This window comes from Eutrigla gurnardus, assembly GCF_963514095.1.
Source record: "Eutrigla gurnardus genome assembly, chromosome: 22".
NCBI classification, from domain to species: domain Eukaryota; kingdom Metazoa; phylum Chordata; class Actinopteri; order Perciformes; family Triglidae; genus Eutrigla; species Eutrigla gurnardus.
Window position 1 is genome coordinate 12,265,085 of NC_139933.1, and position 17,339 is coordinate 12,282,423.

At 44.1% G+C, this 17,339-nt stretch overlaps 3 protein-coding genes across 4 annotated transcripts; 2 read left to right on the forward strand and 1 right to left on the reverse strand.

Annotated features, from left to right (window-relative positions):
• The first annotated feature begins 138 nt into the window (after positions 1-138).
• On the forward strand, positions 139-5,497 carry pms2 (PMS1 homolog 2, mismatch repair system component). Of its 2 annotated transcripts, none has more exons than XM_084040530.1 (15): positions 139-320; positions 547-689; positions 811-897; positions 986-1,088; positions 1,183-1,366; positions 2,045-2,212; positions 2,414-2,511; positions 2,604-2,703; positions 2,810-2,894; positions 2,976-3,128; positions 3,238-4,087; positions 4,180-4,347; positions 4,439-4,539; positions 4,634-4,803; positions 5,120-5,497. In XM_084040530.1, the coding sequence occupies exons 1-15, from the start codon at positions 307-309 to the stop codon at positions 5,261-5,263; spliced, it is 2,568 nt and encodes an 855-aa protein (XP_083896656.1). In that variant the 5' UTR covers positions 139-306; the 3' UTR covers positions 5,264-5,497. The 2 variants fall into 2 exon arrangements, with proteins under 2 accessions (XP_083896656.1, XP_083896657.1); XM_084040531.1 differs by having other exon boundaries at positions 550-689.
• A 245-nt stretch (positions 5,498-5,742) lies between these two features.
• Positions 5,743-10,561, forward strand: rsph10b (radial spoke head 10 homolog B; the record flags this gene model as incomplete). Its single annotated transcript, XM_084002191.1, has 18 exons — positions 5,743-5,843; positions 5,970-6,045; positions 6,268-6,336; positions 6,503-6,670; positions 6,740-6,825; positions 6,895-7,015; positions 7,096-7,272; positions 7,466-7,571; positions 7,649-7,740; positions 7,819-8,008; positions 8,108-8,216; positions 8,370-8,446; positions 8,610-8,758; positions 9,103-9,207; positions 9,341-9,454; positions 9,568-9,694; positions 9,784-9,963; positions 10,368-10,561. 18 exons carry the CDS (start codon positions 5,743-5,745, stop codon positions 10,415-10,417), a joined length of 2,097 nt encoding a protein of 698 aa, XP_083858317.1. The 3' UTR covers positions 10,418-10,561.
• dlgap5 (discs, large homolog-associated protein 5) lies at positions 10,518-16,743 on the reverse strand. Its single transcript, XM_084040672.1, has 19 exons — positions 16,614-16,743; positions 15,456-15,703; positions 15,185-15,363; positions 14,998-15,072; positions 14,862-14,901; positions 14,677-14,769; positions 14,481-14,567; positions 14,253-14,327; positions 14,110-14,144; positions 13,791-14,017; positions 13,198-13,371; positions 13,013-13,101; positions 12,756-12,916; positions 12,550-12,654; positions 12,185-12,425; positions 11,440-12,083; positions 11,183-11,333; positions 10,913-10,956; positions 10,518-10,774 (listed from the first exon to the last, which is right to left on the reverse strand). Exons 2-19 carry the CDS (start codon positions 15,691-15,693, stop codon positions 10,667-10,669), a joined length of 2,766 nt encoding a protein of 921 aa, XP_083896798.1. The 5' UTR covers positions 15,694-15,703; positions 16,614-16,743; the 3' UTR covers positions 10,518-10,666.
• Between the last annotated feature and the right edge of the window lie 596 nt (positions 16,744-17,339).

Here is a 17,339-nt window from a genome sequence, read left to right on the forward strand (position 1 = left end):
CGGTTTTTGATATCACTATTGTTTGTAATTGTTTGTGAGGTTGTTGCTTTTCACACTCACTTTAAAAAAAATAGTCAACCTGCGCAGTTTTGCGCACGGGTGAACATCGCGAGTGTCGGCGCAGTGCGCGCGCTACAACCTCACTCCAGTGTTTATGATGTGATGACGCGGTTGCACACATTTGATAAGTTGGTAAAAACAAAGTAGCTACATTTGCATTAATGTCAACATTTTAGTTGGCGCCTCTCCCTTTTCTGTGTTTCAGTCGGAGTCACGTTTCGTAATTTAAATGAACTCTCCTTGAAGATGTCTGATGCTTGGTAAGCTAGCTACCAAATAATTCATTTAACGTTAACTTGCAGCGCAGATGTATGTTTTCATACCATGCAGACCTCATTGTTGGACACGTCTTACCTTTTAGGACCAGTTACCACGTTCCTGAAAACTCTTCTAATTGATGTATCATTATCTTTTATTGCAAGCTGTTGCTGTAGTATAAACGTATGTAAACGTTATTGACTAAATGAGTGCTGGTTTTCTCTTCAGCAGCTCTGAAACTGCAGGAGCCATCAAGGCCATCGACAAGCACTCGGTGCATCAGATCTGCTCCGGACAGGTGGTGCTGACTCTGGCCACTGCTGTCAAAGAGCTGGTGGAAAACAGCATTGATGCAGGAGCCACCAACGTTGGTAAGGATGCACACCATGTTGTAAAATCCTTCACAAGCTGTCAGTGTTTTCCAGTACAACAAGAGATATTGATTTAGCACAATATGGGCAGATAGCAATATGTTTCCATTGCATGTTCCAGATGTCAGGCTGAAGGATTGTGGATCTGAATTAGTGGAAGTGTCAGACAATGGCAAAGGGGTAGAAGAGGCCAACTTTGAAGGACTGAGTAAGTGTCGCCGTTCTTTATTGCTCCCCTGTTATTTCAAGTCAGCCTTATCATTTCCATCAAGTGAAATCTCTTGTCTGTTTCACAGCATTGAAGCATCACACGTCAAAGCTGAGGGATTTCTCGGATCTCATCCACGTGGAAACATTTGGCTTCAGAGGTGAAGCCCTCAGCTCTTTATGCGCTCTGAGGTAAAGCGCCTCGACATCCACGTTCATTCAGCACGTACACCTATTTTACTCGTCACCTCGTCATCTAACATTCCCCACCATCCCCCTGCTTCAGTGGCCTGAGTGTGGTGACATGCCATGAGTCCAGCCAGGTGGGAACCAAGCTGGTGTTTGACCACAGAGGCCACCTATTGCAGCAGTCCCCCCATCCCCGCCAGCATGGCACCACAGTCAGCCTGCAGCAGCTCTTCTACACCCTGCCTGTTCGACACAAGGAGTTCCAACGCAATATTAAGAAGGTCCGTCTTTGAGGCACCATTGATATGTCTTTGCATGGTTTAGTTTATGTGACTTCAAATCACATACATTGTTTGAAACTGCTGATGATTTTCCAAAAAACAGTTTTAAAATTGTCTTGCAATGACTTTACAGTTGCTTTGGATTATTTATCAGTTAAGTTGTCAATAAAAATGTACATTGTCGTTGCGTGATAATGGAAACATTCTGCATTTATTATTCTGGTGGAAACTGAGATGAACATATCAGAATGTCTGAAGGCAACGACCAAATTCACTTAATTTACTTACCGATGCTCATTGTTCCTCCTTGTTTTCTTCAGGGTTTGATTTTTTGATAATAAAGGTTGTAACTGTAACTGTTTCCAGCACTGAGCCATGGATGTCTGAGTTTCCCACCAGCACACGAACAAACCACCTGGAAGACATTTTAATTGCAATTTCTAACACAATATGTGGATCATCCACTTTATTCCAAACCACTTTCTTGACTTTGCAAGAAAATTTAACAGTGTTCTGCCACCCATTTTCACCTTTACACTGATTAACGTGTTTTTCCATCAACTTGGGCTCCACTGGTTTCCAAAAACTCCCTGCTGTGGGACTAATAATGATCTTGTTTTCATATAACACCATAATTAATATGATAATCCCCAATATGTTTTTGTTGTGTCTTTCCAGGAGTATGCCAAAATGATACATGTCCTGCAGTCCTACTGCATCATCTCTACGGGAGTGCGTATTACCTGCTCCAACCAAAATGGGCAGGGAAAGCGCAGCACAGTCCTCGGCACCAGTGGCAGCCAGAGTATGAGAGACAACATAGGGGCTGTATTTGGATCAAAACAGGTAGCAACACTGGTTTCACACTTTTCTTGACTATGCTTTTAATTTGAAATCTGCAGAAGATGTCAGCGTGACCATATTATAGCCCTTCCTATGCTGCTTCTCTTCTATCTTAATGTTCATTTGCTGAGTTTGCTCAACTCTTACAGGAACTGTAATTCCCCACTTATCAAATTGTCTTATTGTGATTTCTGTCTTCTGCAGCTACAGAGTCTCATACCTTTTCAGCAGGTGCCTCCTACAGAAAGTGTTATTGACGAATATGGACTCAAAGATGCAGAGATACCTAAACAGCTTTTTTCGTGAGTGAAAACATTGCATGCGAGTCCTGTGTATGTCTTCCCAGCAAAATAAAAAAAGCAGTTTAAAACAAAAATGATCAACGTTTTGGCAGCATGACAGGATTGGTGTCACGAGGAGACCATGGCGTTGGGAGAAGTGCAACAGACAGGCAGTTCTTTTTCATCAACAACCGGCCGTGTGATCCCATTAAGGTAATGGAAGTATTCCCCCTTAGTCTTTATTGATGTACTGTGTCTGTCAATAGATTATGCTTCTCCAATGTTCTCCTGCCTTATCTGTTTTTTTCCTGATTTGCAGGTGACCAAACTCGTGAATGAAGTGTATCATATGTACAACAGACATCAATATCCATTTGTCGCCTTGAACATAGCTGTCGCCTCAGGTAAGAAAATAGCTGGGAGGTTATTTCTGAAACACTGATTATCTGTTCTAGATAGTGAGTGTTTCTGTGGTGTTATTTCAGAGTGCGTGGACGTGAACGTAACCCCAGACAAACGGCAGATTTTTCTCCAGGAGGAGAAACTCTTGCTGGCTATTCTCAAGACGTCTCTCATCAAAATGTATGAGGCTGGGGTCAATAAGATCAGCCTGAACTATACACCCATGCCCAGCACCCGTAAGAACAGACCCTGCATATCAATGTCTAAAATGTTTGTATTGGTATTGTAGCAAAGTAATATTAAAAGATTTCCAGGGCTTTTATTTTGACTGTTTGTCTGCCCTAGATACGTCTGCAGCTGAGGTCCGTCAGGTTCTCCCATCTAATGAGAACATACCAGAACCTGGAGAGGACACGGAACCAGTGACTCGGAGCCCAAAGTCATCCCTAAACCTGGCCGGCCTAAAAGCTGCTTATTCAAGTCATCACAGCTCCGATTTTGGGAGGAAGTCGAGTTCATCAAAAGTGACCAACAGTGGCCCGACACAGAAAACCCTGCAGTCTTTTTTTAAGGACCCAGTCAAGCCTGCTCCCTGCAGCCTCAGTGTGAAATCTCCCGTGAAACCCACAAGAGATCTAGCTGAATGCTCCCCATTAGGAAAGTCGGTGCTGGATGGGTTCAGGTACGGACGGATGTCATGCAGCAACACGGACTCTGAAAAAGACAGCGCCGTGTCCACCCATGACGTCGCTATGCCGACACCAGATGTGCAGTTTTCTGGCCAGGAGTTCTGTTCTCCCGAACCGCTAAAAGACGAAACATTGGAAGAAACGTCGGTCAGTGGTCACACTGTTCCTGAACACCCAGAGTTACAGTCTGAGCCACGCTCGTCCAATGAGGCCTGTGCTGTCAGCCCGGATGCCAAGAGGGCCAGGACAGAGAAACCACATTTTCCAGCCGAACACAAATCCAACACCTTTTCTAATTCTGCCTCGCTGTTGGATGCACCAGTTTGCCTCCAGAAGAGGACGGTACCCCTCAAGTTCTCTTTCCAGGACCTGGCAGGGAAGTTGAAGAGGTTACGGGACCTGCAGAAACAGAAGGCCCGTGAGGATCTTTGCTACCGACGATTCAGGGCCCAAATCAACCCCGGAGAAAACCAAAGTGCAGAGGATGAGCTCAAGAAAGAGATCAGGTGGGCTTTTTCTCTTCTAACTAACTGCTGCTGAACTTGCGAATATTAAACGGGTATTTCCACAACAGTTGAGTTTTCTTTCTTCCACACAGCAAAGACATGTTCAAAGAGATGGAGATCATCGGCCAGTTTAACCTGGGCTTCATTATCGCCAAACTCAACTCCGACGTCTTCATGATTGACCAGCATGCCTCGGATGAGAAATACAACTTTGAGATGCTGCAGCAGCACACTGTGCTCCAAGGACAGAAGCTCATAGCGTAAGAATCTGAATCTCTTGATGAATTTTACCTCGTGTTGTTTCAAACAACCTCTTTGCTGATCTGCTTTTGTTTTTTTCCATGTTTGCAGCCCTCAGAAACTTCACCTCACCGCTGTCAGTGAAAATGTTCTCATGGAGAACATTGAGATTTTCAGAAAGAATGGCTTTGAATTTCTTGTCGATGAGGAGGGTACGAACATTTACCTGTTAAATGCATGATTTTATCTCTCATTTCTATGATCATGGATACTAAACCAGCTGTTTTTAATCTCTTGTGACTGCAGCACAGGTAATGGAGAGGGTTAAACTGGTGTCTCTGCCCACCAGTAAAAACTGGACATTTGGCCCAGGCGACATTGAAGAGCTGATCTTCATGTTGAGCGACAGCCCGGGGGTCATGTGTCGACCATCTCGCGTCAGGCAGATGTTTGCTTCCCGAGCTTGTCGGAAATCTGTGAGTTCATGCAGATAATAAACAGGACATTTTTAAGTATGTTTGCGATATTTACACAAATCAGGTTAAATTGGGTTTAAGATTAGGAGCAAACCTACTTTCATTTTAATCAGAGGCATGACATTCACACTGTCAATAAAATTGCCATTGCAATAAAGGGGTTAATTTGAATGAAAACTCTCTGCAACCTAATTGTAAAACTGGACTGAAATTCGTGGCAAAGGAATGGTTGCTTGGAAAATTAAATTATGTCAAAAACGTGAAAACCTCTTTTTCCTGACACATGATCTATTGTTTTATTCCTGTCCATTTCCAGGTGATGATTGGCACTGCTTTGAGTGTCGGCGAGATGAAGAAGCTCTTGGTTCACATGGGGGAGATCGAGCATCCGTGGAACTGTCCTCACGGCAGGCCCACCATGAGACACCTGGCCAACCTGGACATCATCTCACAGGACTGAACCTTGGAGAATCTTACTTTACACTGGAGTTATATAACTGGTGTGTGCTTTCATTCCAGTTCATTTTGATTAACCATAGAGCTATATTTTTGTATGGTTTAAATGGTTGGTATTGACTGTTGAGAATGTTTGTTTTTTTGTATCTGTTCTGATTTTATTTGTATTTTGAATCACAAAATAATATTTTTATGTTTTCATCACCTTATTAATGAGGTAAATAAACCCGAAACTTCACTCTTTGTTATATGTATTGTTAAACCACTGCTAGAACAATGTGTTTTACCGGACACCCTTTTTGACTGATAAAGGTTCCCGTAGTTGTTTGCCTACTTTCCGTTACCACGGAAACGACCCAGCTTGCGCGAGTGTGGCGATATAAACAGTGCAAACATGACGAAGGAAAGAAAAGTAGTATAAAAGAAACGTAGAAGACGCGCAGAGCGAGCTCGTACTACGGAGGGAAGAGACAAAAGAGAACCATGAGTTCAGCGGATGTGAAACGGAACCAAAGCGACCTCGAAGACGAGCAGCGGGAGAATGAGGATGAACTCCGCATACTTTTCCGCTTAATTGTACAGAGGTGAGTCAAAGCCATAGCATTATAACCTATTATTCTTTTACATGCTAATCATTTCCTGCCAAAATCCAATTAAGAATCCATTTCCGGTGAGGCGAAGTGTAACGTTAATGTACATTTCGGGGACAGATATGAAGGGGAGACCAGCGAGGACCAGTTTGAAGGAGAAGGGGTCGCTTGGTTTGAAGGGGGCCATGTGTACAAGGTAACTGCAAAGTTGTTGTATTGAATTAAAAATGTGCATTTGAACTCGAAGCTTGCAAATATATTATACTACTACTTAATACTTAATACATTTCTAACATTTCCCTATATATGATGCAGTATCCTGAATACATTTTTGTCATGGCTTATAATGTCATTTTCAAATACACTTTGAAGGATGAATAAAACAATTTCAGATGTCAAATCTTTTGTTTTTCTAAAGGGGATGTTTTCCAAGGGACTTATGGATGGACGTGGTGTCTTCACACTGGCAGACGGCTTGAACTATGAGGTTGGATACAATAACAATACATCCTGATTTACATTGTATTTAGTGTTTATTAAGCAAAGTGCTCTCCAATCACACATGTATGAAGCATCCTTCACATGCATCCTGTATACACCCAAAATCAAATAAAGTAGAACGTGATAAAATCTTCTATATCTAATCTGACCAGGGAGAATTTGTGTGCAACGTGCCCATGGGCCAGGGCACCTACACCTGGCCAGACGGCAGCTCCTACAAGGGGGAAGTGCACAATGGTATACGACACGGGACTGGAACCTACACACGTGATGGTGTGCTATACACAGGGCAGTGGGATCAGGGCAAGAGGCATGGACAGGTATGATCCACCAATTTATATCAGGTATAGGCTTTGAGATGAGTTTTGAGCTGGTTGTCTCTCTGTTAGGGTACGGTGTTTTATAACAAGGATGAGACCTCTTGGTACAAAGGAGATTGGGTGAAGAACAACAGAGAGGGATGGGGCGTGCGGAGGTATGTATGGAGTGCATGATCTTATCTGTAGATTGAGTGGCATCGGCTCTGACATTGGCGTCTTAACAGCTACCCTTCTGGGAACATGTACTCTGGTGAGTGGAGGAGCAACCTGAGACACGGAGAGGGCACCATGCGGTGGCCAAAGCTGGGACAGCAGTATGTTGGGATGTGGCGGAACGGAGTCCAGGTATGAAAGCACACCACTGACACCCAACGTATCCTTGTAAAACGTGAACCGGTTTCTGTTTTTGCCCTCTTCCCTGGCAGCATGGGCGAGGCACACACATCTGGTTCATGAGGCGAGCCAATGGATCCCAGTATTCCCAGAGCAATCGGTACACGGGGGACTTCGTTCAGGGTCAGAGGCACGGCCAGGGCACCTTTTACTGCGCCAGCGGTGCGATCTATGAAGGAGAATGGAAGAGGGATAAAAGACACGGGAAGGTTAATCAATAACACATTATTGCCTGTCACAGTCAATACACAATTGTAGATTGGAGGCTCTCTGAATTGGAATTGGCCAAAGTGAATTATAAATAGCAGAAAGATCTGGCAACCCTTTTCAAATTCAGGGCTCACCTTTACGAATGCATGCATTTACAAGAATGTGTAAGTCACTGTGCTGCATGGTTCCCAGGGAAAAGTCACTTCTGAGGATGGGCACGTTTTTGAAGGGGAGTTCGTGGACGATCATATGATGACACGCAGCGTGACTGGACACAAAGCTCTCACTGCTCTGCCTGGTAAAACACCTACAGTACATTGAGGATGTTCAACCTGCCACTAAGGAGGTAACGAGCAGTATTGTATCTTGTTGCAGGTTCATCCATCTTAGGACCAGACATGGCTCTGAACATTGAAGGTCTTCTGGAGAAAATCCCTGAGAGAAAACGCCACACTGAGCGCAAACAGGTCAGGCCTCGCTTTGCACCGCAGTACTGTCCACAGATGATATGTCCTTATGTTCACCTGTGGCTGATGTGTAAACAGGTGGAGTCTGTGGTGTTGAGGAAAGCCACAGAGCTGAGGTCCATCCATAGTTTCTATAGCAGACTTGGCCGTGCCCGCTCCACTGATAACACCTTCCTGCTGTCCCGCCTGCAGCTCTGGCGTCTGCTCAAAGACTGCAACATCCACCATCACGGTGTCACGCTGACACAAATAGACCGTCTCGTCACAGGTGAGAAGGACCAGCAACGCACACAATCTCTCCTACGTACCAAAACCACCTCACGTTTCCTGGACCGTGTGTTTGATGTCTTGACTCTGTGTGTCTCAGAGGATGCTACAACAGCAGAGATCCACTCTCCTTTCACTCCGATACTTCTGCGTCGGCTCATCTCCTGTCTGGTGGCCGTGGCCTACCACATCTACCATAAGGACACGGTGTAAGGAATAGCAAGTTAACATGCTAAACTAAGATGGTGACCATGGTAAACATTACACCTGCATGCTGAGTTTAGGAGCTGTTTCTCAAACTGTAAATGAGCTCCAGTGATCGATTTGAAAGGTTTTCACTGAAACTTGCAACTTTTTTGCAGATCCCAAAACCTTCTGGCAACCTGCTTTTCCAAACTGATGACAGACAACATCCTTCCTAATGCTAAGAATGTAAAAGGTGCTTACAGTATAGTATCCGAGCTTCGTTTGCACACATGTGTCAGTGTTTTTGTGTGTTTTGTCTGAGACAACACCCACATGAACTGCAGGATTCAACACCATTGGTTTGCTCTATAGTATGCACTAATAGCTGCTCATTAACGGTAGCTCTGTTGACCCAGGCTTCCTGTTTAGGCAGCCAGACTGTGCAGTGGTGGCTGTGAGCTACTTAAAGAGGTGCTGGGAGGTTTATCAGGCTCACTGCAGAGTCCACGCAGCCTCCAGGGACGACCAGACCATGAGCTGCAAACACCTGCTGTGGATGTTCAAGGTGCTAACTTCTGATTATTCATTTCCCTTTATGTTGTTTACTACAACAAAACGTATGTAGTATGTTTATCTTTTAAGACACACTGCCCCCTAGAGGCAAAAGATTATGTTTCATGCATTCGCAGCCATTCAGAGCTCCACACATAGAGGGATTATGGGTACTAGAGCGATAATTGATATTATTCCTGGAGATAATTTCCCTTCTTCCTTTTCTTTTTATAAAGAAGCATTTTATGGAAGTAATTTATTCCCTCATTCTGGGAAAGATGAACCGGTGCGGGCGGAGTTTTTGTTTGGAGCATTATATGGCTGGTGAAACACATTGTTTATTGTTACGCCTGCCAGGATCTCCGTCTGCTGGATGATAACCTGACCACAGCCAGATTACTGCAGATCATCGCTGCGGAGAGCCGGGACCCCAGCAACCTCTCCTCCTGTCTGGACCTGGAGGTCTGGCTGTAGTGTTACACCAGTTGACTCATTCATTATGTTTCAGGGCTCAATATGATTAGCATTCATCTACTAACCCTTATTTTGTGTATTCCTTTCCCCCTTATGTATCTCTTTATCGTTCATGCTTCAGATTACATTCCTGGAGTTTTTTGAGGTACTTCTGGGCTCTGCTGAGGTGAAGTGTCTACCTGAGGTGGAGGCCAGCGAGAAAATCTCCCAGAATACAAACAGCCCCTCCCAGCCGGTCAGATCCTTTCTATGTAAAGAGTGTAGTTGTGTAATGTGATTTGGTTGTTGATGGAATGATAGATGGATACAAACTATAAAATAACAAAAGAGTAATTTTTTTCTAAACAGGTGGCAGTTCCAGTAAATTCCCCCATCACTCCTGAAATCTCAAGTTACACTACAGAATCATCTGCTGAGGACATGGGGAGTCAACAAAATGTCAAGACTAAAGTCAACAAGAAACCTCAACCTGCAGGTTTGTTTTTTATTCTTCTAATAGTGTTCAGAAATTTAATTTAATTTGTTGCAATGATTGAAGACACCCATGTGTCATATTTCCTCTAGAGCACACAGAAGAGCATGAAAGCAAAGGGAAGTGCATACAAATCAGAAGAACCAGAGACCGTGAAGTGGAGTTATGGAATCAGGCGATCCATCAATTCTTCAACCACTTTTTCTTCCCAGCTTTTCAACATAACCAGTTAGTGTCCAGAAACATGAAGCAAAGGCCCAAAAAAGAACCAGGTACTGCACTTCTAGCCAGTTAAGATGAACTCAAAAAGGTACAAGAGCATTTTGCACACCAAATTAACTACTTTTTTTAAATTAAAGAAATTAGATCGCGTGACTGTATGCATTGTGGGTTGACATGTCCAGAAAGTCTGCAGCGTTTAACTCTGCTGTGTGGGCTGAATGTGAGTTAAACAGAAAATCCGTTTTGCAAGTTGTTTTGAGAAATTAAGGCTACACATGTTATGCCTAAAACAGCCACCAGATGGCATGTCATCATTTTCCACCCTGAATCTTAAATTCCAGTACCAACTCTGCCTTTTGGATGTGAACCGTCTACAACCATATCACCATACTGCTCCTTTACTCACATGATTGTGCCAATTACACACGTAATGCTTGGCTGTACTGTGTTACAGGTAGAGGGGGCATTTGGAGGCTGACAAATTACACAAGATGCAACAGATAAAGCCAATAAACGCTGGGTGAAGCATGAATCATCCACAGCCCCCTCAATAAAAGCAAGTGTATGGTTCTATTTAGCTTGGAGGTAAATGAAGAGTTCACCATTTCTTGGTTGTAATGAGATCTTTAATTGTTAAACAACACTATTTTCCATCAATCTCAAAATAAAACTCAGATTCACTCAGATATATTTTTCATAAACTAAAATATAAAAACTCACTGAACTTGTACAAAGAATGTCTTTGCTAAAACATTAGAGAGGAGGGGTGAAGACCATAAGGTCACTTGGACAGACAGACTGGCGTATCCGGTCCTTCAGCTCCGGGGTGAACAGAAGCATGGCAGACTCTGCTGACTGGACCTGAAAAAGTCACAAAGAAAAATACAGCAAGGTTATTACTATGATACTGCTGAATTAAAGAAACAAGTTATGGTTAAAAGGTCAATATTTGAAATAAAGACAGTTTAAAAAAAAAAAAAAAAGAGGAAAAACTTTGACCTGAGGTGACTGCAGAGTTAACAGTGAAGGCACCGCTGCATGTGCTGTGATGACAGTGAGAAGTGAGCATAACAGTGAGACAAGGCAGTGAACTGTTAAATTTAAAACATCCCTTTAACATGAAAAAAACCATGAAATCCCAGTGTTGTTTTCCCTTTAACCAGACAATCACAATTCCTTAATCAAGTTTGCTCAGTTCAAAATGCATTTAAATGAAACACACTGTGTGCATGCACAGTACCTACGGGCAACCAATCATATCAATTATACCTGGTGCTTGCTGATTAAGCAGAACCTCTGACTGATCTCTGGGACTCTCCATCTCTATATCCAACGCCATGGGGGACGGCGTCTCCCGTGGCGACAGGCTGCATCTCTGTGAAGGCTGGAGGTAACGCTCAAAGTCCAACTCGGGAATTTCCTGAAATCACATGAGAATAACAAAAAGAATACAACAGTTTTTAATAAATGATGCCCATGGAGGCTGAGATTTCTTCAATACAAAAAGGAGATGCCTGAAAACTTACCTCAACTGAAATTTCAGGTGTATGACACTCAGACGTTTGTGTGTCCAGGAGGCCCTGCACAGCAGTAAGGGAGGAGACGGGTGGCTGCCTGGGAGTCACACAGGGTGACAACGTGAAACTCAGGGATGATGAGGGCTCAGGGGATGGAGAGACTGGTGGAGTTGTTTTGCATGGAGAGAAGGAAAGTGTTGGAGAGAGACGGAGGTCAGCCGGTTCACCTTCCTCCTCCACAACATAAATGGATGGAGGTGAAAGCATGGGTGTGGGTGCGCTCGATTCAGAAACAGGAGCAGGGTTTTCCTGCATGGTGCCGGCTTGTGATCGGTTCGCAGGGCTTCCCTCAGACTGGGTGCCGTCTGAAAGCACTTCCTTGACAGGTGAGAAACAAAGGGAGACATTTACAGTGTCCTTTCTGTTCTGGGATGACCGAGGGGTGCCACCATGAGACTTTGGGGCTTGTGCTGGGGTTTGGTTGAGGGTCAGACGGAGGTGGGCAGGCTGAGCAGGAGAAGCGACTGCATGGAGGGAGGTCTGCGCCAGTGCGAGGGATCGCCGAGTGACTCTTCTAGGTGAGAGGTAGTTGGAGCAGGGAGAGGCCTGAGGCAGCACAGCAGCACTCACACGACTGGATCTCCTCACTGAACCTACAGACACGACAACACCATTATTACTCCAGCAGGGAAAAGTAGCACTTACAAATGATATGAAGACTAAGGCCTTCGGCAATGAGATATTTGTCTCTCACCGGGGAGCCTGGCTGGGCTCTCCACCTGGAAGAAGCCTCCATCAAACACCACCGTCTGTTGGGGCTCTGCTTCAGCACATGGTTCCTGAGAGTTCAGGCTGGAGTTGTCCTCGTTACCAGCGACCTCTGCTGCTTTCTCCGCCTGCTGTCTGGCTTTCATTGCTGCCTTTACGGCAGCCAGGCGAGACTTGGCCCCCGCTGCTTTGGTTCCCGTCGGCTTGGCAGGTGCAGCGGATGGTTTCTGTCAGAAGCACAGGCACCATCTTTATAGCCATACCATCACACCTTTTGCACTTAACAGCGCAAACGGTTATTTTAGAAAAAGATCACGTGTTCATATGCTAAAATATTTCAGAAGTCGTCACCTTCACCACTTTTCTCTGTCGGGTTGGTAGTGGCTTTTGCTCCTCAACCCAGCCTCGGCTCTCCGCTTCTTTAAGCGCGTTAAACTTCTTGTTGACATCCTCTACCTGAAAGAGGGCATAAGTACAACGTATGTGTGATCCTTCTCCTTATGGGTTTGGAGTTTTGTTGATAAGAGGTGGGCTGTCGCTCTCTTGTGGGGACTCACCTGATAATACACCATATCCCAGAATCCCTGCAGGTCCGTGCAGGTGGTGATCTTCTCCCCTCGGCCCAGCTCGCAGTCGTCCACCAGACCGCTGAACTGTTTAAAGCGTTCCTTTATCAGCAGCCTTGCTTGGCCCACTGTTGTACGCATACAGTCTCTCACTAAACAGGCAAGAAAGAGAATTAATACGACTGTTGGTGGGTATGTAGTTAATAGTTCAAAATTAGGGACCTGTTTTTCCAATGAGGAACACTCACTCTCTTCTGGGATGGACTCATCCTCTACTTTAGGCTCCCAATGGACACACAGATTCATCAGTTGGTCTGTCTCATTGGCCATTTCCAATCTGAATAATAGAAAATACAGAAATCGTTATAGAACTTTGAATTATTAAAACAAATGGAGAATCAGAAGACGTTTTTTTTGTTTTGAAGGGTGTCACCTGAAGTATGGTACATCATGCTTCGATTCCAGGGGGCTGCCTGGAGTTGGAGGGGCCACTGGGAGAGATGTTTGTGGTGGAGAGCGGTGAGGGGATTTGGGGGGAGAGGGTTCCCTTGGCTCAGCCTGAGGCTCGATGTTGAAAGCAGGGACCTGTGGAAGACTGAAGTTTGGGCTGGAAGGAACAGAAGGAAGGGTCATTAAGTCATCGGGACAGCATTGGTGCCTTCTTTGGGGCCACTTCTATTTAAGTTACTGGGTCCTTCAAGCCAAATTCCACTATAAACCTCCATCTGTGTTTCATTTTGACTGATTAAGAATTATGAAACATTATCAACACAAAGTAATCTCAGCCTGGTTGAGGGGTTACCACATCCAAGTAAATTAAAAAAATATTTACATCTATCAATTAAAAGGTTAATAATATAATATTCTGTTAAAATGATGCTGATGATAGTCATTAAAGAGGAGACCATCCAAATGTCCAAACAAATCTCTGCTAACTAAACATTTACTGCCATAACTGGGCATATATTTATAGTTTTACATACTTTCACAAAAACAACAGACTGAATAGAGGGACACCAGACAGACCTTGGTGTAAGGAAGGCGTCTGCTGAGCGAGGAGTGAGAGGTTCAAACTTGAAGGACGACAAGCCGGTGGGAGCCTGGAACAGAAAATCCTTTGGAGCAAAAGAAGAGGATGGCGCTTCAACGGCATCCACAGCAGGGACAGAGTTGGCTGGAGCTTGGTTCACTGCCACGTCTTGCTCCTCAGAGCAGGGTGCCAGGCTGGGCTGACATGGGTTTTCCTCTACCTCCTGCATCTCAAACATATTTATTGATAAGTTACTGCTGAAAAAGGTAGTCATGGATTTACCACGCTGTGTGCAAATCTCACAGAAACACTCACCATGGCCTCAGCAGACTCGACAGTGTTGACAGATGCTGTTAAAATGAAAGACACACAAAACAATGATGTAAAAGTTAGAAACATTTTTCACATGAGGAATGGATTGACAGTCTTATATGGAAAGGCTCTCTATCAACATTTACCTTTGCAGTTCCTTTCTCGGCCAGGAGGAGGGGCCACATGGTTGACAAACGCTCTGCTTCTTGTGGTTCTTACATCTGAGGAGGCATTTAGGAATAGGAGGATTGCTTTGTCAAACAATAGTGCAGCTCTCCGCTTTCTTTGATGGCCGTAATGTATGTACATTTATAGTTTTTATGAAAGCCCTATATTAACTGTGGTCTTGGCTCACTGTGTACCTGCAGACTTACCCTTAGGTTTGTCTTTCACCACAGTAGCTGCTGCAACAGGAGGCCTGTTGGTTGATCTGGTCGGCAAAGCTCGTACAACAGGCTCCACTTGAGTAGGATGGAATGATAGAAATGCAAATTAATGAACACAATAGGGGGAAACCAAACAGCTGGTTTCAAGGTCCAGGTATGTGGAAGGATTTTTCTTATTACTAACCTGGACAAGCTCTGCTCTTGGAAATAGCTGGAGCCGGTGCAAGCTTGACAGGAGCCAGCCTGCTCCTGGTTGATCTTTCCACAGCAGGTTGAGCTATAGGAGGGGCAAGAGGTCAGATCTTAAAGACACCAGGTAACAGACGACGGTGTGCTTCATTTAAAAAGAAGGGACATCCTTTTACTTACCGTTCTTTGCCACAGTATTTACATCCTGCATCTTTAGAGGCTGTAGAAGTTTTGGCAAAAGAAAAACAATGTTCATATTAGATTTGAGCTCTATGGACGTTATGAATGCATGAGCACGGTATGTTAGTAGTAGTACCTTCTGCACTTGATGCTGCTGTTTCATTGAACGAGTAACTCTGGTACTCTGGGACGGCGCTGTGTTCACTTTTGTCTAAAAGATATGCAAAAAGTACATATTAATCATCGGAGCCATTCATCATTACAACAGTTCTCATCTGTACCTGCAACTAAACAGTGTAGCCCATTAATGAGTCATCCCTCACCTCCTTAGCTCTGGTTGGCACACTAGGCAGAGAAGCAATGGTAAAGGAGTCCGTTGGGTGGTACATGCCCGTCTTAAATATCCCTTTACGCTCCTTTTCTCTCTTTTCCTTCTCCTTCTCAAGAGTCTTACGCTCTTTCCAGCGCTCAAGCTGTTTCAGCCTCTCTTCTCCAACTGCGTCTGTGAAGAAAGTGGAGGGTTATTGCTGTGGGTGCCTTATTAAACGCAGTATTAGCTTTGATTGGTAGCTGTGATTGAACTAGCAGTCGTACTTTTAGCAGGTTTTGCATTGTTCACCGTCTTCTCCTGAATGGTGGACATGTTGGCCACCTGGATGGAGGCATCCAGGGAAGACATTTCCAGCTCCTGGAGCTTGGCCAGCTGCCTCCGCGTGCTCACGACCCGGTCTCGGTTCTCCTTCTGGGACTGAGACCTCCTCCGAGACATTTTGACTCTCAGCATGGACACACTGGTGTCCCGCTGCCGCAGGTGAGCGAATTGAGAATCCATGTTTAGGTATCTAGGGAAGAGAGGAAGGAGGAACAACACATGGTGTATTAAATGCATATTTATAAGCGGTGCATCATTGGATGTACCAGAAGTTATGCCAACTGGCAAACAAAAAAAGGATGAGGAAACAAGGTCTAAATGAAAAAATGAGAGGAATCAAAAACTGAAGTTGTAACGACAAACGTATTGATCGGTTTTGTGCTCAGCCCTAACAACTCAATCGGTATCTTCCGGTGATAAAAACAATGAAAAAAATATATATTTGATGTAGAATTTCTTCAATTACTTTTTTAGTCAGCAAATCATGCACCCACAGTTTCAATATAACATAATTAACGTGTAATGCTATTAAAATGACTGTTTCTCTGCTCGATGAACGTTATTTACAGTACGTCTCTGTTTATGTGCTGGCAGGTCCGTCTTCAACCCAAAGCTAGCTAATAGTCAGCAATTACGTCACGTCGCCCTTCGTGAAGCAAAGGAAAAGTCAAAACTAACCTAAAAATGAGTAACATGTAGGCTGTTACTAAACCTTTGTATGTCATGACGAAACACTTGGCCTGGAGAATGTACACAACAACGTAAAGTTAGCTACCTTACGTTAGCTTAAAGCAGGGGTTTAAACACGAACGTAAAGTTAAAAGCAATGTGTATTAAAGCCCGTGTGATTAACGTTAGTTATTGTTAGTGACAAAGTCCGTGGAAACTGCAATAAAATAAATCGGCGTTAGTGCAAAATGTGATGTTAACTATTTAGCGAACACATTCAGGTAAAGGAGCATACGAAATAAATGCGTTAAAGCTTTAGTTAACGTTTACCGCCTCAACGTTTGATCGTTAATTAAGAGGAAGCGTCGAATGGAACGTCGTTTATCAGCGGGAAAACCAGCCTTAATTGTCTTTTAGATAATATATCTTACCTTGTTCTTTACCCCCTTATAACACTTTTAAAAAAACAAACACTAAAAGAAACGTCCTCTGCTGGCTGTCCAGTAAATACAACCCTACTGCTCACAACGGACGCACTCAGTCGTTTAACCTGTAATAGACAACAATCATGGCGGGTGACTTTTTGAAATTCATCGAAGGTGAAGCTGATTGGCTGGAAATTTACTGGACTGGTGAGCCCTGATTGGTTCTGGGTCTTCCTCTTCAGATTGTTTTTCTTTTTGTGGGGACCACTAAGATTTGATGCCACCTATCGGTCTGGAGTGGGAAGTGAATGTTAAACAGTTTTTATTTGATGACTTCTGTCTCTAATTTACTCTGTCGGGTTGCCATTTATATACAAATAGCCTGCGGTATCAGATGTTAATTTTGCTCTGTAATGTTATTGAATTGATTTAAAGTAATCTATCATGAAAACACATACACCGATCAGCCGTAACATTAAGACCACTGTCTGTCGGGTGACGTGAATAACACTGTATATCTTATATTAGATATTGGATATATTCGGCAGCAAGTGAGCATTTTGTCCTCAAAGGTGATGTGTTAGAAGCAGACCCATGTCCACTACCGAGCGCCAACAATGGGCATGTTAGCATCAGAACTGGACCATGGAGCAATAGAAAAAAGTGGCCTGATCTGATGAATCACGTTCTCTTGTATATCACGTGGCTGGCCAGGTGCGTGTGCGCCGCTTA

Coding starts and splice junctions, on each gene's coding strand:
- pms2 (XM_084040530.1), top strand. Junction 2,895..2,975: donor GAACATAGCTGTCGCCTCAG/GTAAGAAAATAG, acceptor GTGTTATTTCAG/AGTGCGTGGACGTGAACGTA. Junction 4,348..4,438: donor CAAGGACAGAAGCTCATAGC/GTAAGAATCTGA, acceptor CCATGTTTGCAG/CCCTCAGAAACTTCACCTCA.
- dlgap5 (XM_084040672.1), bottom strand. CDS start 15,693: ATGGATTCTCAATTCGCTCACCTGCGGCAGCGGGACACCAGTGTGTCC. Junction 11,334..11,439: donor CACCTGAAATTTCAGTTGAG/GTAAGTTTTCAG, acceptor ATGTGATTTCAG/GAAATTCCCGAGTTGGACTT. Junction 10,775..10,912: donor TAACTCTGCAGTCACCTCAG/GTCAAAGTTTTT, acceptor TGACTTTTTCAG/GTCCAGTCAGCAGAGTCTGC.